At 39.9% G+C, this 21,514-nt stretch overlaps 1 protein-coding gene across 2 annotated transcripts in view; it reads left to right on the top strand.

The window, feature by feature from the left end:
* Positions 1-4,116: 4,116 nt before the first annotated feature.
* The window catches only part of Rbp6 (RNA-binding protein 6), a 1,756,398-nt gene continuing 1,739,000 nt past the window's right edge, over positions 4,117-21,514 (top strand). For both annotated transcript variants that reach the window (XR_010953559.1, XM_067788144.1), the window contains exon 1: positions 4,117-4,956. Coding sequence is in view for 1 of the 2 variants with exons in the window: in XM_067788144.1 (XP_067644245.1) it covers positions 4,874-4,956 (83 nt within the window). In the remaining variant the exon portion in view is untranslated. The remainder of the gene's footprint in view (positions 4,957-21,514) is intronic.

The raw sequence follows: 21,514 nt of genomic DNA on the forward strand, positions 1-21,514 counted from the left end.
CTTCAAAACTACTTGTGAATGAAGTTGAAGAAACCTTTAAATGGTTTTCCATGTTCGCAAGTAGACAGAAGAGCTATGCAATGCTATATACTGCCATAAAGGATGGGCTCGAGTTCAAAAAAAAAAAAAATAGTTATAGAGTTCCTGAAAATAGAAATAAAGTTATGCAAAAATACTTCCATTAATCTCATTTTGCGCAACTTTCTTATTCTTTACAGGACACGAATTGTTTTTTAATTTTTCAAATTTTTTTTTGTTTAATTTACGACTTTTGAAAAAATGTGAAAATTGGCAGTAATTTCAGAACATTTTTTGTTTTGCGAGATAGTGTACATATGCCAACTAAACATATGCGTTGTAGAAGAATAATGGTCAATTGCTTGACTTTAAACAATTTTTATAAAGCTCACATTGCATCTTTGAATTATTTTATAAATTTTTTATGAAATTGGATTACAAAGTAATTTTACTGTTATGTTTTCTATAAAAAAAGAAAAAGTTCTGGTAACACTGACTCCTACCGCCATTCCATATGATGACAGCAGACATTTATGTAAATATGCATGTACATGGCATGGTATTATGATCTCGGAACTCCTGCCTTACTTTCAATAGTTTTTCGAAGGTGCTCATAACAAATCTATTCAATAGAACTGTATAAGTACTTAAATGAATCTGTTTGTCTTAACAATTACTCGTATTCTATATATGCATATATGTATAAGTGTGCTTTATTTTAGCAGCGGCAGAAATTAGAATGTGTACAATGATTGTCAATTAATTTTGAACAGCGATGGATTCATACATAATTTAATACATTCAGTTGTATGTACATAATAATAAACAAGTAAGGAAGGCTAAGTTCGGGTGTAACCGAACATTACATACTCAGTTGAGAGCTATGGAGACAAAATAAGGAAAATCACCATGTAGGAAAATGAACCTAGGGTAACCCTGGAATGTGGTTGTATGACATGTGTATCAAATGGAAGGTATTAAAGAGTATTTTAAGAGAGAGTAGGTCATAGTTCTATGGATGGACGCCATTTAGGGATATCGCCATAAAGGTGGACCAGGGCTGACTCTAGAATGTGTTTGTACGATATGGGTATCAAATGAAAGGTGATAATGAGTATTTTAAAAGGGAATGGGCTTTAGTTCTATAGGTGAACGCCTTTTCGAGAAATACCCATAAAGGTGGACCAGGGGTGACTCTAGAATATGTTTGTACGATATGGGTATCAAATGAAAGCTGTTAATGAGTATTTTGAAAAGGAGTGATCCTTAGTTCCCTAGGTGGACGCCGTTTCGAGATATCGCCATAAAGGTGGACCAGGGGTGTCTCTAGTTGTACGATATGGGAATCAAATGAAAGGTGTTACTGAGCATTTTAAGAGGGAGTGGGAATTAGGTCTATAGGTGGACGCCTTTTCGAAATGTCGCCATTAGGGTGGGCCAGGGGTGACTCTAGAATGTGTTTGTATGATATGGGTATCAAACGAAAGGTGTTACTGAGCATTTTAAGAGGGAGTGGGCATTAGGTCTATAGGTGGACGCCTTTTCGAGATATCGTCATTAGGGTGGGCCAGGGGTGACTCTAGAATGTGTTTGTACGATATGGGTATCAAACGAAAGGTGTTACTGAGCATTTTAAGAGGGAGTGGGAATTAGGTCTATAGGTGGACACCTTTTCGAGATATCGCCATTAGGGTGGGCCAGGGGTGACTCTAGAATGTTTGTACGATATGGGTATCAAACGAAAGGTGTTACTGAGCATTTTAAGAGGGAGTGGGCATTAGGTCCATAGGTGGACGCCTTTTCGAGATATCGCCATTAGGGTGGGCCAGGGGTGACTCTAGAATGTGTTTGTACGATATGGGTATCAAATGAAAGGTGGTAATGAGTATTTTAAAAGGGAGTAATCCTTAGTTCTATAGGTGGACGCCTTTTCGAGATATCGCCATAAAGGTGGACCAAGGGTGACTCTAGAATGTTTGTACGATATGGGTATCAAACGAAAGGTGTTACTGAGCATTTTAAGAGGGAGTAGGCATTAGGTCTATAGGTGGACGCCTTTTCGAGATATCGCCATTAGGGTGGGCCAGGGGTGACTCTAGAATGTTTGTACGATATGGGTATCAAACGAAAGGTGTTACTGAGCATTTTAAGAGGGAGTGGGCATTAGGTCTATAGGTGGACGCCTTTTCGAGATATCGCCATTAGGGTGGGCCAGGGTGACTCTAGAATGTGTTTGTACGATATGGGTATCAAATGAAAGGTGGTAATGAGTATTTTAAAAGGGAGTAATCCTCAGTTCTATAGGTGGACGCCTTTTCGAGATATCGCCATTAGGGTGGGCCAGGGGTGACTCTAGAATGTTTGTACGATATGGGTATCAAACGAAAGGTGTTACTGAGCATTTTAAGAGGGAGTGGACATTAGGTCTATAGGTGGACGCCTTTACGAGATATCGCCATTAGGGTGAGCCAGGGGTGACTCTAGAATGTTTTTACGATATGGGTATCAAACGAAAGATGTTACTGAGCATTTTAAGAGGGAGTTGGCATTAGGTCTATAGGTGCACGCCTTTTCGAGATATCGCCATTAGGGTGGGCCAGGGGTGACTCTAGAATGTGTTTGTACGATATGGATATCAAATTAAAGGCATTTATGAGGGTTTTAAAAGCGAGTGGCCCTTAGATGTACATATATGTGAAGGCGTTCTCGCGATATCGACCAAATGTGGACCAGGTGATCCAGAAAATCATCTGTCGGGTACTGCAAATTTATTTATATATTCAATACCACTAACATTATTCCTGCCAAGATTCCAAGGGCTCTTGATTTCGCCTTGTAGAACTTTTTCATTTTCTTCTACTTAATATGGTAGGTGTCACACCCATTTTACAAAGTTTTTTCCAAAGTTATTTTTTGCGTCAATAAACCAATCCAGTTACCATGTTTCATCCCTTTTTTCGTATTTGGTATAGAATTATGGCATTTTTTTCATTTTTCGTAATTTTTGATATCGATAAAGTGGGCGTGGTTATGGTCGGATTTCGGCCATTTTTTATACCAAGATAAAGTGAGTTCAGATAAGTATGTGGGCTAAGTTTAGTAAAGATATATCGGTTTTTGCTCAAGTTATTGTGTTAACGGCCGAGCGGAAGGACAGACGGTGGACTGTGTATAAAAACTGGGCGTGGCATCCACCGATTTCGCCCATTTTCACAGAGAACAGTTACCGTTATAGAATCTATGCTCCTACAAAATTTCCAAAGGATTGCTAAATTTTTGTTCGACTTATGGCATTAAAAGTATTCTAGACAAACTAAATGAAAATGGGCGGAGCCACGCTCATTTTGAAATTTTCTTTTATTTTTGTATTTTATTGCATCATATCAATACTGGAGTTGAATTTTGACTTAATTTACTTATATACAGTAAAGATATTAAATTTTTTGTTAAAATTTGAATTTAAAAAAAAAATTTTTTAAAAAGTGGACGTGTTCTTCATCCAATTTTGCTAATATTTATTTAGCACATATATAGTAATAGTAGTAACGTTCCTGCCAAATTTCATCATGATATCTTCAACGACTGCCAAATTACAGCTTGCAAAACTTTTAAATTACCTTCTTGTAAAAGTGGGCGGTGCCACGCCCATTGTCCAAACTCTTACTAATTTTCTATTCCGCGTCATAACGTCAACCAATCTACCAAGTTTCATCGCTTTATCCGCCTTTGGCAATGAATTATCGCATTTTTTCGGTTTTTCGAAATTTTCGATATCGAAAAAGTGGGCGTGGTTATAGTCCGATATCGTTCATTTTAAATAGCGATCTGAGATGAGCGCTCAGGAACCTACATACCAAATTTCATCAAGATACCTCAAAATTTACTCAAGTTATCGTGTTAACGGACGGACGGACGGACGGACGGACGGACGGACGGACGGACGGACGGACGGACATGGCTCAATCAAATTTTTTTTGGATCCTGATTATTTTGATATATGGAAGTCTATATCTATCTCGATTCCTTTATATATGTACAACCAACCGTTATCCAATCAAACTTAATATACTCTGTGAGCTCTGCTCAACTGAGTATAAAAAAAATGAAAAATCACTGATGAAAGTGTTGAAACTATTAGGTTTTGCTAACAGTGCTAAAGTGATCCAGCTGTGAAAGAAAACAAAGCATAGATCCGCTGTTGAAATGAGTTAGTGCTGGTCCGACGGATATAACGTGAAAATTTGTAGTTTGTAGTGATCACAAAACGGTGCTTGATAAATGAAATAATAATCATTATAAAAGTGAAATAATTATCAAATCAAAATCTAGAATAAATCAAATGCAAATGCATCATATGTACGTGCTACAAAAATTATAACAACAACAACTGAAACCAGGATATGCCAGAAATGTGATCATTTTAAATTCAATTCTTCCTGTCATTAGTATCTATTTACCCCGTCTCTTTGCTTTACTCGTGTCGTCTTTGCGTATGCGTACATCCATCCGTATACGTCGACTGGACTGATATCGTGTTTGTAGTTTGCAGTTAAGAAACGCAGCCGTTTTCAGGTCACGTTAAATGGCTATCGATTTTTAACCATCGGGGTGTGAAACGGGCAATAAGTCGGTGATAATGCATAAAAGTGTTTGATATTCCCTATGATCGTGAAGAAGGTGATAGCGCCAATTAGTGGTAGTCATAGCTGTAGCCTTACGCGTGTGTAGTTAGTCGCCAACCAGATTTGTGTAATTAATTAGTTTCGATAGCGTTACAAATCCAATTATAGTCAAGTGCTTACAATCATTTCATCGTAATATATTTTGAATTTAACGCATCGTCGAAATAGCCGCTATGGATATGAAATTGGAGTTAGTAAATCAGTCGCAGGAGATGAGCGCTGTTGGTTCACCGTCGGAGGTGCCAAATGATCCAGGGTAAGAATAATTTGCACATTACAAATGATTTAAACATATTTGCGGATATTCATAGTCCAGATTAATTAGGTATTTAAAGTTAATTGCAGCAGGAAAATATAACTAAAATATGCAAATACGTTTACTTACCAACACATTTGGTTTTAGCTATGAATATGCGCCATTATATTTAATGTTACATGTCTATAGCCAGCAAATTGCCTTAGGGGGTTCCAAAAAAATTTTTTTTTTTTAGCTAAATAAATTAAAAAAAATTTGTCTTTAGTTTTAACATTAAAGTGCGTGTATTTAGAATATGATAAGAAAAAGGTTACATTAAAAACCCAAGCACATGCGTCGGCTTTTCTTTGCAATTTCATCTAAAACTTCATCAATGGTAACAATTTGATCACGGTGGATGTTTAGTAGATGCACAGCCATTCAATCGATTTTCACTCATCGCGTTTCTCAAATAGTTTTTAATCAGCCTAATAGTTGAAAAAGATCTCTCGTTCGTTGCCGTTGTTACTGGAAGCGTACACCAGATTTTCAACAACATGTGCACATTAGGAAAAGCCACAGAATCGCATTCCTGTAATATTAATCATAGATAAATTGATAAAAAAAACCGAAGTACCTCCTTCTGGAATAAGTAGAATTCATGCTTTTTGACCCTATGCATGAGATCTAACGTATATGTATATAAAATTCAAAAGAAAGAAACTGATCGAAAAGAAAAAAATTTAAGATCGTGAGTTTCAATCGAGCTCAAGGCGATCTCACAAATCAGTAGGCCGATATAAAAACAACAAAAATTGAAAAAAAAAATTAATTTAAAAAAGTCATGACCTGCTTAATGAAGCCTTTGTCATCTGCCCTACACCCGGCCCTCACCGTGCGTTTGACTCAGTTGACCACGATTTGCTCTGCGCTAAGCTGAAGTCTTACTTTGGTTTTAGTTACATTTCATTAGCGTTAATTAAAAGTTATTTAGCCAACCGATACCAACGGGTAATTATTGGGTCCCAAATGTCGCGACTTAGTGCAGTAGTCTGCGGTGTGCCTCAGGGGTCAATTCTTGGGCCGTTGCTAATTAGTTTATTTATCAACGACATTTTTACAGTCTGTAAATTTGTTACTATGCTTATGCAGACGATGTTCAGCTTTACCTTCCTAGTCGTATTGATGACGTCGATGATCTCTGTTCTAAACTTAACGCTGACATCTCAAAAATTTTCCATTGAGCTAATTACAACGGGCTCCGTCTTAACGCAAATAAAACTTACGTCTTACCTATATCAAAGAAAAAGTTGGCTGAGAAGGGTATTCCACCGATTTGTATTGGTACCGACCAAATTATACTGGTGAGAAAAATTACAAACCTTGGCTTTGTAGTCAACTTCAGTTTGACTTGTGTTGACCACGTTAAACAGGCTATAGGAAGGGTGTATGGCGCACTGCGAAATCTGAGGCTATCGGCGATGTTTACTCCTCGTAACATCCGCCATAAATTGGCTGTCCAATTAATTTTACCTTATTTGACATCTTCCGAGTAGATATATAATAAGCTAGACTCGCACTCGGCTCATCGGTTAGACGTGGCCTTTAACCATATAATACGCTATGTGTATGGACTTTCGAAGTTCGACCACATATCCCGTTGGAAATCTAGCCTTCTGGGATGTCAAATATCCGACTATCTCAAAGCCAGGAGCTGCATTTTCCATTTCCGAATCATGCTCACTAAGACGCCCTTATATCTTTATAAACGACCTTATAGTACCCACATTTAAATCTGTTGCGTCGACTAGACTATTCTTCGTGAACACTATACGTACCTGGAATTCTATTCCCAATGCTATAAGAAATAGTATAAGTAGGAGCAACTATAAGAATGTTATCTATAATTATTTTTCTGATAATAGTATGTAGAAAAAAAATGTAGATATTGCATTATAATAAAACACATGGAAAAAATGTCAAATTTGCATTATAATTCAAAATAGGAAATGTGTACTTCGAAAAAAATGCTGTAAATTGAAAATTATTTAAATGTGGAGAATAAAATCAAAGCACGAGAATTAGTATCGTTTAGTTCGGCAAACAAACAGAACCGTAGGCAATGTTTATATGTATTTTTATATGTAGCTTGTCCCCGTGACGTAAGGGCAGAAGAATCATGCAAATATTCCGACGCATGGAGTTTTCATATTTGCCTTTTTATTCCTATGAATGTAATCACGGTTGAGGCAAACGAGCAAACGCCTGAATTGATTATATTCACGCATGCAATAAGGGAACGTACCCAAACTACGTGACCCATTTGACATCAAATATTTGAATTGTGATGACCTAAAAAATCAAATGATCCGGAGGCAAGGGGGGTTTAAACCCCCAAAATCCGCCCCGTCGCTACGCCCATGCTATAGTACATATCGCACACCTAGATAATTAGGGAGCTAACTCAAAAACCAGAAATTTCGAAGATATGAGTACCTCCAGGCTCCACAATTCAATACTTACCGAACTGTTTATGCAAATTACTTAAGTATATCTCCATTGATCAGCGATAAAAGCCTACGTTAAAAATAAGAAGTAAGGACGCGACTGTCTTCGGCTGTGCCGAAGACTTCATACCTTTCATAAATGGGGCTGAACAATAATCTTATCCCGTTCGTAATCTCCAAATAATCGGATGTATAAGATAAGAAATATATAGTGGACAGATCTACATACCTAAACGATTTTTAAGATAAATATAAAATAAAAAAACAGGTAGGTACTTTGTGTGAGGATGCAAAGTTTCAGGTTTTTTGTGGTCTGCGTGTAAAAACTATGACTACGAATCACGTATGTGAAAAAAATATGACGTAAACGTAACTATTCGATGAAATTTGATGAATTTTGAAGCTTCTAACCGTAAAAAAGGGGCAAAAATGACAGTTTATATGAATTATATAATATATATACCACCGATCTCTATGATTTTTTCAGACAACAATATATTATGTATACACACGTAAGCATTCGTTGAAATTTGAAGCCTCTAGCTCTTAAAATAGGGCAGAAATTACGAAAAGTTTCTTATCTGAACAATCGGTTGTGGGGTATATATACTACATATACGACCGATCTCATAAATTTTTTCAGGCAACAATATGTGCAATATACGAAATTATATGGTAAAGTTTGAAGCTTCAATCTGTTAAATTGAGGAAGATATGACAAAAATCCTCTTTTTCAGAAAAATCGGTTGTATGGAGGATATATGTTACAGTGGTCCGATACGGCCGGTTCCGACAAATGGCTAATCGGACACCCAAATACACCCGCTCACCAAATTTTATCAAGATATCTCAAAAACTGAGGGGCAAGTTTGCATACAAACAGACAGACGGACAGACGGACAGACGGACATTGCGCAAATCAACTCAGCTCTTCATCGTGATTATTTCGGAATACTTAATGGTGGGTCTATCTATTTTCCTTTAAGGACTTACAATTTTGGGTTTCGTGACGAAATTAATATACCATTTCATTTTCATGAAAGGTATAAAAATAGGTAGGTACTTTGTGTGAGGATGCAAAGTTTCAGGTTTTTTGTGGTCTGCATGTAAAATCACGTATTTCAACAATATATGACGTAAACGTAACTATTTGATGAAATTTGTTAAAATTTTAAGCTTCTAGCCGTAAAAAAGGGGCAAAAATTACAGTTTATATGGGGTATATAATATATATAATACCGATCTATATTATTTTTTCAGACAACAATATACGCTATATACGTAAGCAATTGGTGAAATTTTAAGCTTCTATGTGTTAAAGTAGGGCCGAAATTGCGCAAAGTTTCTTATCTGAACAATCGGTTGTATGGGATATATACTATACTAGCGTACCCTCGCCCGCTTCGCTAGGCGATAAATTCAATGATTTGCTGAAAGAGAATAAAATTAATACGAAACAAAGCAAATTCTTTGATACAATTTCATTCGAAATTTATTGTAACACTCTTTGGTAGACAACGTTTTTGGTTTTTCCATCTTTCGCGTAAATTAATAGTGACGATGGTTTGCCTACTCGTGAGCAAGCTTCATATAATTGTCCATGAGAAAAAATTAGGTATTCTAAATTAATACCGCACATTTGTAGAGACTGCCCTTGCGCCTTATTAATTGTCATAGCGAAGGCAAGGCAAGGCGAATAGAGAACTGCAAACGTTTGAAATCGAATGGTAAATCCGTCGGGATCAGTGGAATTCTGGGTATCAAAACGTGTTCTCCGTTGTAGTTCCCTATCCAAATTGTTGCTTCGATAACGTTACCCATTGGCTTCTTCGCAGCGAGTCTGGTACCGTTGCAAAGTCGTGGAACATTAATGTTGCGCAACATAATAATCGGTACTCCAATTTTTAATCGTAAATTATGAGGTGGTAGGCCTGGCAAATCGAGTGAGTTTAAGAATTCAGTTGGATAATTTACGACATCATCTTGATCAGTAGTAGTGTCCATTGACTTACGTGTAACTATGTCACCAGGTATTTGATCCCGAATAGCTGCATTTATATCATTGACGTCCTTATTTTCCCCAACTAAAATTGTTCTTTCGCTGAGCGAATCATAGTTTTTGTAATGTAGAATTTTGTTTGGAAATACACTCTGTATCAATGCCTCTTTAGACTGTGCAAAAGTGCAGAAATTGTTAGGCAAATCATTCCTGTTGGATCGACAGACATTTGGCCATTTCCGATTTTCAGTAATTGCTGTGAAAATTCAGCTGCTGACGGATCGGTTTGTAGTTGAACACGTATGTTTGTAGTAAGGGTAATTGTGTTTACATGTCTCCATAAATACGATGATTTTAAACATGTATTGATTTCATCTGCAGCCCTGGATTTTGGGATCACAGGTAACGTTTGCCTCAAATCTCCAGCCAATAAAATCATGACACCTCCAAAGACTGTTTTGCTTCCTCGTAGATCTTTCAAAGTTCTATCAAGTGCTTCCAATGATTTCTTGTGTGCCGTAGTACACTCGTCCCCTACGATGAGCTTGCATTCTTTAAGAACTTTTGCCATTCCAGATGTTTTCGAAATATTACATGTTGGTGTTTCATTTACCGGCATATTCAAAGGCAACTTTAATGCAGAATGTGCTGTGCGACCTCCTTCCATTTATGTACCCGCAATTCCGGAACGTTATTATCTAATCGAATTGTTGTTAATATCAATGAAATCAAAGAGGTTTTGCCTGTTCCCCCAGGAGCATCCAAGAAAAACAATCCACCAGTTCCATGGCTAACATTATTCATGATTGTATCATAAACATGTTACTGTTGGGCATTCAGTTTCGTTAAATTTGATGTTACAAATGTGTTTAGTTCATTACAATCATAATGGTATTCAGGCTCCAGTTCTCGATTGAAAATATCATGCATTGGACGACTTGCTGCTGGCATGCCCAATTGTACTAACAATTTGTTTGACATTGACAAACAAATGTCGTCAATCCTTATCAATGCTTCATTGTAAATTTCCAATGTGAATTCCAACTCATAATTTGCAGTATTTCGACGCATTTGGTTTAAAATATCATCTAGCATATAATCTTTGAAATTATTCCATAATTCCAATGGATTAGATGGGGAGCACATTGCAATTATTATCGAAAATAATGTTCTTATTTGATGTGGACTGGCCATTACATCTGAAACGGCAGGCGCATCTTCCCAATGCTAGTCATCCTCCAACAAATTTAATTGTTGAAATGCTTCAAGATATGTAGCGCACAATTCACCATTAATTGTTCTTAAAGCTTGGAATGATGTTGCGCCACTAACATTAATTAACAACAATCGCAAGTAAAAACACTCAGAATTATTTGGATAAAATGCATAAATGCGTCCTAATGCATCTGTTGAGAACACATTAGGATGACCTTGAACTGATTTTCCTTGTTTTCGACTTTAAAATGTTTTCCTGGATTTATCCCATGTGAAATATTGTGGCACTTCTGCATATAGCAATGTTCTTGCAAATTCGTCCGATTGACATAAATGAAAAAAGGCAGTGAAAGTTGTAGACGGTGCACTTGCTGCTCTAAGCGCTGCATTTTCAGGAGTAAAATAAACGCGTAGGCCATTTTCAAGGTGAACCGCTAAATGAACGACTGTTGGATGTCTTTCGTGTATTGGGAATGAAGAAATTCGCCATATCGCTTCGTTACTGCTTATATAACGCCCCATTTGAAATTTTTTAATTTCGTCGTTGTCATTTTGGACTGCACCGAATACAGCCATATCGCTTCCTTTATTTACATATTTTTTTTGCAAATGTATTTAATTGATTTAACGGAATTACAGTATTCCACGTTCATATGTGCTTTGAATGTTTTGGACAGCAATGGACAATATGGAACAATCCAACGAATATCGTTGATTTACCGTTTCCATCAGTGGATCGACGACGATATGCCGGATATCCATCGTCACCTGTGACCGTATCGGAAATTAATGCTCGTGGGTATCGCTTCGAACATCAATCATGCACGGAGAGTTCACATTCAATGCACCGCAAGCTGCATGTATCATATTATTTGTGACGACTTCGAACAAATCTGGATCAATCGTTTAATCAGGTATAATTTGATCAATTTGATCCGGTGTAATTTTATCAACCAACCAAATCAAAATGTGTGCGTGCGGTAATCCCTGCTTTTGCCATTCAACGGAATACATATAACAACGCACCTCTCCAAACACTCTATGTTTGACAATAAAGTCCATAAGTGATTTTAGTTTTAGTTTGAAAATACGTGCAGTTGTGTCGTGCCGATAAATTTGGGATTGGCCAGGAAACAAATGGTCTTTGATTTCACTCCATTGCGGATTGCATGTAAAAGTAATAAACAGATCCGGCCGTCCATAAGCGCGAACATACGCCATGGCATCCTGTGCATATTCATGCATGTGTCGCGGGCTACCAGTATATGTTCCTGGTAATATGATAATTCTAGCGATGTCATTCACATTTCCATCGTTATTCACTGCATCCCGTAAGTGAATGTATTCATCAGACCGTAACTTAGTCTGGTTGAATTTGATATAGTTTAAGCGCTCGGTCTCAATTTTTGCATACATATCCACGACAAATTGGTGGAACAATCTTCTGCATTTCAGAATGTGAGATTCTTCATTTTCACGAAACATTAATCGATATGAATAATAATTCATATCGCTAACTTTTTTATTCGTTTCTGCGCCTGAATTAAAAAAAATCACATTTGTGAGATCATTATTATCATATGTGAATGTGTTTGATGTGTAAACATCTTTGCTCGCGGTATGGGGGAATTTTGAATGTAAGATGTAAGATGTAATATGTAAGATATAAGATGTTAGATGTAAGCTGTAAGATGTAAAATGTAGGGTATGGATGGGTACCCGTAACGGTTTTAATATCGATATCGATAGCGATAACGATTTCACAAATTGAAAAATTCGTATATTTATTCAACAAATGTTGTGCACATGAAATGATCTCAAGACGCTCGTCACCCAGAGAAAAATTACCACTCATCAGCACAGCTTGCTTTTGATACCCATATTGAAGTACTCATTAACAGCTTCCATTTGATACCCATAATGTAAAAACACTTCCTAAGGTTATTCTTCACGTTTTGGGCAATATCTTGAGACCCTAGTCACCCAGATATATGTAATTTACCCTCTGCTTAAGAACTCATCAACAGCTTTCATTTGATATCCATATTGTATAAACACATTCTTGGGGTTGCCGGGTCCACACTTTGGCCTATATCTCGAGACCCTAGTCACCTAGGGGTACAAAAAGTACTCCATATTAAAGCACTCATCAGAAGCTTCCATTTGATACCCATATTATACAAACACATCGTAGGGTTATCCGGGTCCACGTTTTGACCTACATATATCTCAAGATCCTAGAAATTTTTTTAAATTTTTTTTGCTAAAAACCTTCCCCTATTTGATCCCTATAATATGAAAAAGAACGAATAAAATTGGCCTCGTATCGGCCCCAAAACGTGACAGGAAAGAACATCATTTCATTTTTATATATATAGATATACCACCGATCTCTATGATTTTTATAGACAACAATATATGCTATACACGTAAGCATTTGGTGAAATTTGAACATATCTAAATGATTTTTAAGATAAATCTATAAAATAAAAATAAGTCGGGTTTTCCTTCCTAACGCTATAACTCCAGAACGCACGTACCGATTTCCACGGTTTTGCATTCGTTGGAAAGGTCTCGGGCTCCGTGAGGTTCATTCAGGATCGATACACAGGGTCTCGAGATATAGTTCAAAACATGGACCCGGGTACCCCTAGAATGTGTTTATAGAAAATAGATATCAAATGAAAGCTGTTGATGAGTGCTTTAGTACAGGGTAGTTTTCATACCTATTGGTGACTAGGGTCTCGATATATAGGCCAAAACGTGGATCAGGGTAACACTGGGGTGTGTTTTTACATTATAGGTATCAAATTGAAGCTGTTGATGTGTGCTTTAGTACAGAGTAAGTTGGGTGACTAGGGTCTCGACTTGGAGACTTGGGCCAAAACATGGACCCGGATACCCCTAGAATGTGTGAATATTATGGATATCAAATGAGAGCTGTTGCTGAGAGCTTTAAAGTAATTTTCATTGTGATATTCGATTTAGTCGCATCAACCTGGCAAGACTGATAAATATGCATGCGAAGCCGAAATAAAGACATGAATTAATAATACCAACATACCTATTTACATACGTCCTATTCGATTTGCCTGAGATTTGGTATATAAATTTGCCTATATTAGTATTTACGATGCTTTTTTCCGGGAAGTAGACCAGAGACGGACTGGGACTGGGATTAGGACTACGACTGGGACTCGGAGTGAGACTGGGACTGAGACTCGGAATGGGACTGGAGCAAAATACATACCACCCTCTGGGACTGGCAATAAGATATGAAGAAGAATGAGAAAAACTTGAGAGAAGAGAAAAGAGAGAAGGAGAGTGAGAAAGAGATAGAATGAGACGAATGATTGTCAGTTTGCAGCCAATCTACCCTTTTTTCAATTCCATTGAAGGGCAAAACGACTGCCTTTGCAGATGATCTTGCCATTGCGTATAGTACAACGAGTTACTTGGAACTAATATGTGATATTAGCCACGATGTACATATGCTGAGGACTTGGTTTGCTTTACACAAGCTACTAGTTAGTAATAAAACGAAGTTGATGTATTTTAGCATTGCTCCCAAAGAATTTGAGGCTTGTGATCTTTTTTTTCATTCAGCATAATGCGGACGTTATAACATGCATCATATGGCGTGCACTTTGAATGGCACGAAAAGTTCATTTGCAACCAACGTTAAATGCAGTGATAACTGCTTCAGGATTGATGTTGTTGAAAATTTCAAATACCTAGGCATTATAATCGATAATCATTTAAATTGGTCTGCACACATTCAGAAACTAAAACATTACTTTCTGTACACTACCCGTCACTTCAATCGTCTCAAAAAGTGTTGCACTATGTCCACTCTAAAAGCTGTTTACTATGGTCTAGTCCAATCGAAACTTCAATATGGGATTACCTGCTGGGGTGGCGCCTCGGCTAGTAAGTTGTCACCCATTGTAATACTCCAAAAGCGAATTATAAGACGCATATGTGGCGCAAACTACAGGTCTCACGCTATGATATCCTTTAGGAGACTAGATATACTACCATGTCGTCATCTATATTTATTTAAAGTCCTAAAAACGTTCTTTATTTGATCGGGGTACTTAGAAAGTTATCCTTATGGATACGTCAAGAATCGTGTCGCTGTCATTTCGGGTTTTTTGGCACTATTCGGGTAACTTTTGGAGACCCTTTCGGGGCATTTCTGGATGGTTTTCGGAATCCGTCCGCCATAGCGTGGGGGTCATTTCGTAGCTTTTTCTGGATAATTTCGGGATCATTTTGGATCCTATCAGGTTATCAGCTCATTTAGTTCTTTTTTTTACTCAATTACAAAAATAAAATGCATTAGACAGAAAACAAAATTTTAAACAGATAATAAGCAGGCTAACGCGAATAGCCCATATATTTAAATTTCTCCTTGCGGACGGGGCCGCGGGTAAAGGCAAGTATCTAATATCTAATTTCTAATATCTAATATATATTATAAATGGGAAAGTTTGGATGTTAAGATGTTTGGATGTTTGGATGTTTAGATGTTTGGATGTTTGGATGTTTGGATGTTTGGATGTTTGGATGTTTGGATGTTTGGATGTTTGTCCAGACGTTTGTCTTTGTGACTCAATAACGCAAGAACGACTGGACCGATTTGGATGAAATTTTGCACACATATAGCCAATAGTCTAGAAGGATCTACTAGCTATATCTTTTTCAAAATGGGCGTGGTCCCCGCCCCCTAGGAACAGTTATAATTTAATTATTATATTTTTTCGTCTTTGCGACTGAATCACGCCAGAATGGCTACACGGATTTTGATGAAATTTGGGACACAGACAGTAGTCTACTAGCGAAATTTTTTTCGAACATGGAAAGAGGGGTGGGGGTCCCACGACCCTTCGAGAAATTATTTTTCATAATTTTTACACATTATAACTTTACGTATACTGGCCTTCACCAATATCACAGACTCAAGGGGTCAAATAAGTCGAGGGCTTACAAAGTAAGCAGTGACACCCTCCGCCCGCCCCCGTTTATCTCCCCCTCTGGTGTAAAATCCATAAATTGTTATAACTCAATCTAAATTTTCTCCTAAATCAATAGTTTTTGGTATCTGGTACATACAGAACGAGATCTAGACAATTTTGGAGGAACGATCAGTGGTCCTCTCCTCTACTCCCGCCATCCGCCCTCCATCAATTGTTTTTATTAGCACGCTTTTATTAGCTTTACCTGTATGTTTCTATCTAACTTTTTATTCGCTCCAATGCGCCTGCTGCCTTATTAACATGGTTTTATAATTAGCTTCACCTTATTTGTAATCCCGTAAGGGTCATATCGAGACCCTTCCGGTATCATTTCTGGACGGTTTTCGGGATCGGTCCGGGATTACGCCGGGGTAATTTCGGGACTTTTTCGGGACTATTTCGGGATCATTTTGGGACCCTTCCGGGATCATTTCTGTATAGTTTACGGGATCCGTCCGGGATCCCGTCGGGGTTATTTTGGAACATTTTCGGGACTATTCCGGAATCATTTCGGGACTATTTCGCGATCATTTGGGGACCCTTCCGGCATCATTTCTGGATGGTTTTCGGGATCCGTGCGGGATCTCGTCGGGGTCATATGGGGACTTTTTCGGGATCATTTGAGGGCTCTTCCGGCATCATTGTTGGATGGTTTTCGGGATCTGTCCGGGATATCGTCGGGGTCATTTGGGGACTTTTTCGGGATCATTTGGGGGCTCTTCCGGCACCATTTCTGGATGGTTTTCGGAATCCGTCCGGGATCTCGTCGGGGTCATTTGGGGACTTTTTCGGGATCATCTTGGGGCTCATCCGGCATCATTTCTGGATGGTTTTCGGGATCCGTCCGGGATCCCGTCGGGGTCATTTCGGGACTTTTTCGCGACTAATACGGGATCATTTGGGAACCCTTTCGGCATCATTTCTGGATGGTTTTCGGGATCCGTCCGAGATCCCGTCGGGGTCATTTCGGGACTTTTTCGCGAATAATACGGGATCATTTGGGAACCCTTTCGGCATCATTTCTGGATGGTTTTCGGGATCCGTCCGGGATCCCATTAGGGTAATTTCGGGACTATTAGGGGATCATTTGGGAACCTTTCCGGCATCATTTCTGGATAATTTTCGGGATCCGTCCGGGATGGCGACGAGGTCATTTCGGGACTATTTCGGGATCATTTGGGATACCTACCGGCATCATTTCTGGATGGTTTTTGGGATTCGTCCGGGATCCCGTCGTGGTCCTTTCGGGACTTTTTTTCGACTAATACGGGATCATTTGCGGACCCTTTCGGCATCATTTCTGGATAGTTGTCGGGATCCCGTCACGGTCATTTCGGGACTATTAGGGAATCATTTGAGGACCTTTCCGGCATCATTTCTGTATTGTTTTCGGAATCCTTTCGGGATCCCGTCAGGGTCATTTTGGGACTTTTTTGGGGCTAATACGGGATCATTTGGGGATCCTCTAGGGGTCGTTTCGTGACTTTTTCTGTTTTATTTCGGGATCATTTAGGGACCCTTCCGGCATAATTTCTTGATGGTTTGCCGGATCCATCAGGGTCATTTCGGGACCATTTTGGGATCATTTGGGGACCCTTCCGAGATCATTTCTGGATCCGTCCGGGATGCCGTAGGAGCCATTTCGGGATTTTTTGTTGACTTTTCCGGGATAGTTTTTGGACCCTTCCGGGATCATTTCTGGATCTGTGCGGGATCCCATCTGGGTCATTTCCGGACTATTTCGGGATCATTTTGGGATCCTTCCGGAATCATTTCTGTATGGTTTTCGCGATCCGTCGTTGATTCCCTCGGAGCCATTTCGGAACCTTTTCTGGAGTCTGTCGGGGTCATTTGGGGACTTTTTCGGGATCATTTGGGGCTCTTCCGGCATCATTTCTGGATGGTTTTCGGGATCCGTGCGGGATCTCGTCGGGGTCATTTGGGAACTTTTTCGGGATCATTTGGGGGCTCTTCCGGCATCATTTCTGGATGGTTTTCGGGATCCGTCCGGGATATCGTCGGGGTCATTTGGGGACTTTTTCGGGATCATTTGGGGGCTCTTCCGGCATCATTTCTGGATGGTTTTCGGGATCCGTCCGGGATGCCGACGAGGTCATTTTGGGATTATTTCGGGATCATTTAGGATACCTACCGGCATCATTTCTGGATGGTTTTTGGGATTCGTCCGGGATCCCGTCGGGGTCATTTCGGGACTTTTTCTCGACTAATACGGGATCATTTGCGGACCCTTTCGGCATAATTTCTGGATAGTTGCCGGGATCCATTCGAGATCCCGTCACGGTCATTTCGGAACTATTAGGGGATCATTTGAGGACCTTTCCGGCATCATTTCTGGATAGTTTTTGGAATCCTTTCGGGATCCCGTCAGGGTAATTTCGGGGCTTTTTCGGGATCATTTAAGGATGGCTTTCAGGATTCGTCCGGGAACCCGTCAGGGTAATTTCTGGACTTTTCCGAGACTATTTCGGGATCATTTTGGGACCTTCCCAAGATCATTTCTGGATGGATTTCGGGATTTGTCCGGGATGCCCTCAGGGTCATTTTGGGACTATTAGGTGAGCATTTGAGGACAGTTCCGGCATCACTTCTGGATGGTTTTCGGTATCCGTTCAGATTCCTGTCGGAATAATTGCGGGACTTTTTCGGGATCATTGGGGTCCCTTCCAAAATCATTTCTGGATGGTTTTTGGGATTCGTCCGGCATCCCGTCGGGGTAATTTCGGGACTTTTTCTCGACTAATACGGGATCATTTGCGGGCCCTTTCGGTATCATTTCTGGATAGTTGTAGGGATCCGGTCGGGATCCCGTCAGGGTCTTTTCGGAACTATTGGGAGATCATTTGAGGACCGTTCCGGCATCATTTCTGGTTAGTTTTCGGGATCCTTTCCCTGTCCCATCAAGGTCATTTCGGGACTTTTTCGGCATCATTTAAGATTGGTTTTCAGGATTCGTCCGGTATCCGTCAGGGTAATTTCTGGACTTTTCCCAGACTATTTCGGGATGATTTTGGGACCCTCCCAAGATCATTTCTGGATGGATTTCGGGATCTGTCCGGGATGCCGTAAGGTCATTTTGGGACTATTAGGTGATCATTTGAGGACCGTTTCGGCATCACTTCTGGATGGTTTTCGGTATCCGCTCAGGATCCCGTCGGAATTATTGCGGGACTTTTTCGGGATCATTTGGTGTCCCTTCCGGCATCATTTCTGGCTGGTTTTTGGGATTCGTCCGGCATCCCGTCGGGTTCATTTCGGGACTTTTTCTCGACTAATACGGGATCATTTGCGGGCCCTTTCGGCATCATTTCTAGATAGTTGTCGGGATCCGTTCGGGATCCCGTCAGGGTCTTTTCGGAACTATTAGGTGATCATTTGAGGACATTTCCGGCATCATTTCTGGATAGTTTTCGGGATCCTTTCGGGGTCCAGTCAGGGTCATTTCGGGACTTTTTCGGGATCATTTAGAGATGGCTTTCAGGATTCGTCCGGGAACCCGTCAGGGTAATTTCTGAACTTTTCCGAGACTATTTCGGGATAATTTTGGAACCTTCCCAAGATCATTTCTGGATGGATTTTGGGATCAGTCCGGGATGCCGTCAGGGTCATTTTGGTATTAGGTGATCATTTGAGGACCTTTCCGGCATCACTTCTGGATGGTTATCGGTATCCGATCAGGATCCCCTCGGAATCATTGCGGGACTTTTTCGGGATCATTTGGGGTCCCTCCCAAGATCATTTCTGGATGGATTTCGGGATCTGTCCGGGATCCCGTCAGGGTCATTTAGGGGTGCGTTCGAGATCCCGTCAGGGTCATTTCGGGACTTCTTCGGGAATATATCGGGATCATTTCTGGATGGTTTATGGGATCCGTCCATGACCCCTTAAGGGTCATTTCGGGACTATTAGGTGATCATTTGAGGACCTTTCCGGCGTCACTTCTGGATGATTTTCGGTATCCGTTCGGGATCCCGTCGGAATCAATGCGGGACTTTTACGGAATCATTTGGGTTTCCTTCCGGCATTATTTCTGGATGGTTTTCGGGATTTGTCCGGGATCCCGTTGGGGTTATTTCGGGACCTTTTCGGGGCTAATACGGGATCATTTGGGGATCCTCTAGGGGTCGTTTCGTGACTTTTTCTGTATTATTTCGGGATCATTTTGGGACCCTTTCGGCATAATTTCTTGATGGTTTGCCGGATCCATCAGGGTCATTTCGGGACCATTTTGGGATCATTTGGCGACCCTTCCGAGATCATTTCTGGATCCGTCCGGGATGCCGTAGGAACCATTTCGGAATTTTTTGTTACTTTTCCGGGATAGTTTTTGCACCCTTCCGGGATCATTTCTGGATCTGTGCGGGATCCCATCTGGGTCAATTACAGACTATTTCGGGATCATTTTGGAATCCTTCCGGAATCATTTCTGTATGGTTTTCGCGATCCATCGTGGATCCCCTCGGAGCCATTTCGGAACTTTTTCTGGAGTTAGTCGGGATAATTTAGGGACCCTTCCTGGATATTTTCTGGATGGTTTCTGAGATCCGTCCGGGAGCCCGTCAGGGTAATTTCGGAACTTTTTCGGGACTATTTCGGGATCAATTTGGTACCCTTCAGGCATCATTTCTGTGTGGTTATCTGGATAAGTCTAGAATCGTGTAGTTGTCATTTCGGGTTTTTTTGGGACTACTTCGGGAACTTTTGGAAACACTTCCGGGGCGTTTCTGGATGGTTTTCGGGATCCGTCCGCGATAGCGTCGGGGTCATTTCGTGGCTTTTTCTGGATAATTTCGTTATCATTTTGGGATCCTATTAGGTTATCAGCTCATAAAGTTATTTTTTTTACTCAATTACAAAAATAAAATGCATTAGACAGAAAAAAAAATGTTAAACAGATAACTTTATAAGCAGGCTAACGTGAATAGCCCACATATTTCATTTTCTCCTTGCGGACGGGGCCGCGGGTAAAGGCTAGTATATAATAAATGGGAAAGTTTGGATGTTAAGATGTTTGGATGTTTGGATGTTTGTCCAGACGTTTGTCTTTGTGACTCAATAACGCAAGAACGGCTGGACCGATTTGGATGAAATTTTGCACACATATAGCCAATAGTCTAGAAGGATCTACTAGCTATATATTTTTCAAAAGGGGCGTGGTCCCCGCCCCCTAGGAACAGTTATAATTTAACTATTATATTTTTTCGTCTTTGCGACTGAATCACGCCAGAATGGCTACACGGATTTTGATGAAATTTGGGACACAGACAGTAGTCTACTAGCGAAATTTTTTTCGAACATGGAAAGAGGGGTGGGGGTCCCACGACCCTTTCGAGCAATTACTTTTTAATAATTTTTACACATTATAACTTTGCGTATACTGGCCTTCACCAATATCACAGACTCAAGGGGTCAAATAAGTCGAGGGCTTACAAAGTAAGCAGTGAAACACTCCGCCGCCCCTCCCCCTTTATCACCCCCTCTGGTGTAAAGTCTATAAATTGTTATAACTCAATATAAATTTTCTCCTACTTCAATAGTTTTTGGTATCTAGCACATACAGATCGAGATCTAGACAATTTTGGAGGAACGATCAGTAGTCCTCTCCTTCTACACCCGCCATCCGCCCTCCATCAATTGTTTTTATTAGCACGCTTTTATTAGCTTTACCTGTATGTTTCTATGTAACTTTTCATTCGCTCCAATGCGCCTGCTGCCTTATTAACATGGTTTTATAATTAGCTTCACCTTATTTGTAATCCCGTAAGGGTCATATCGAGACCCTTCCGGGATCATTTCTGGATGGTTTTCGGGATCGGTCCGGG

The sequence above is a fragment of the Eurosta solidaginis genome, chromosome 5 (genome assembly GCF_040869045.1).
Source record: "Eurosta solidaginis isolate ZX-2024a chromosome 5, ASM4086904v1, whole genome shotgun sequence".
Lineage (NCBI taxonomy): Eukaryota > Metazoa > Arthropoda > Insecta > Diptera > Tephritidae > Eurosta > Eurosta solidaginis.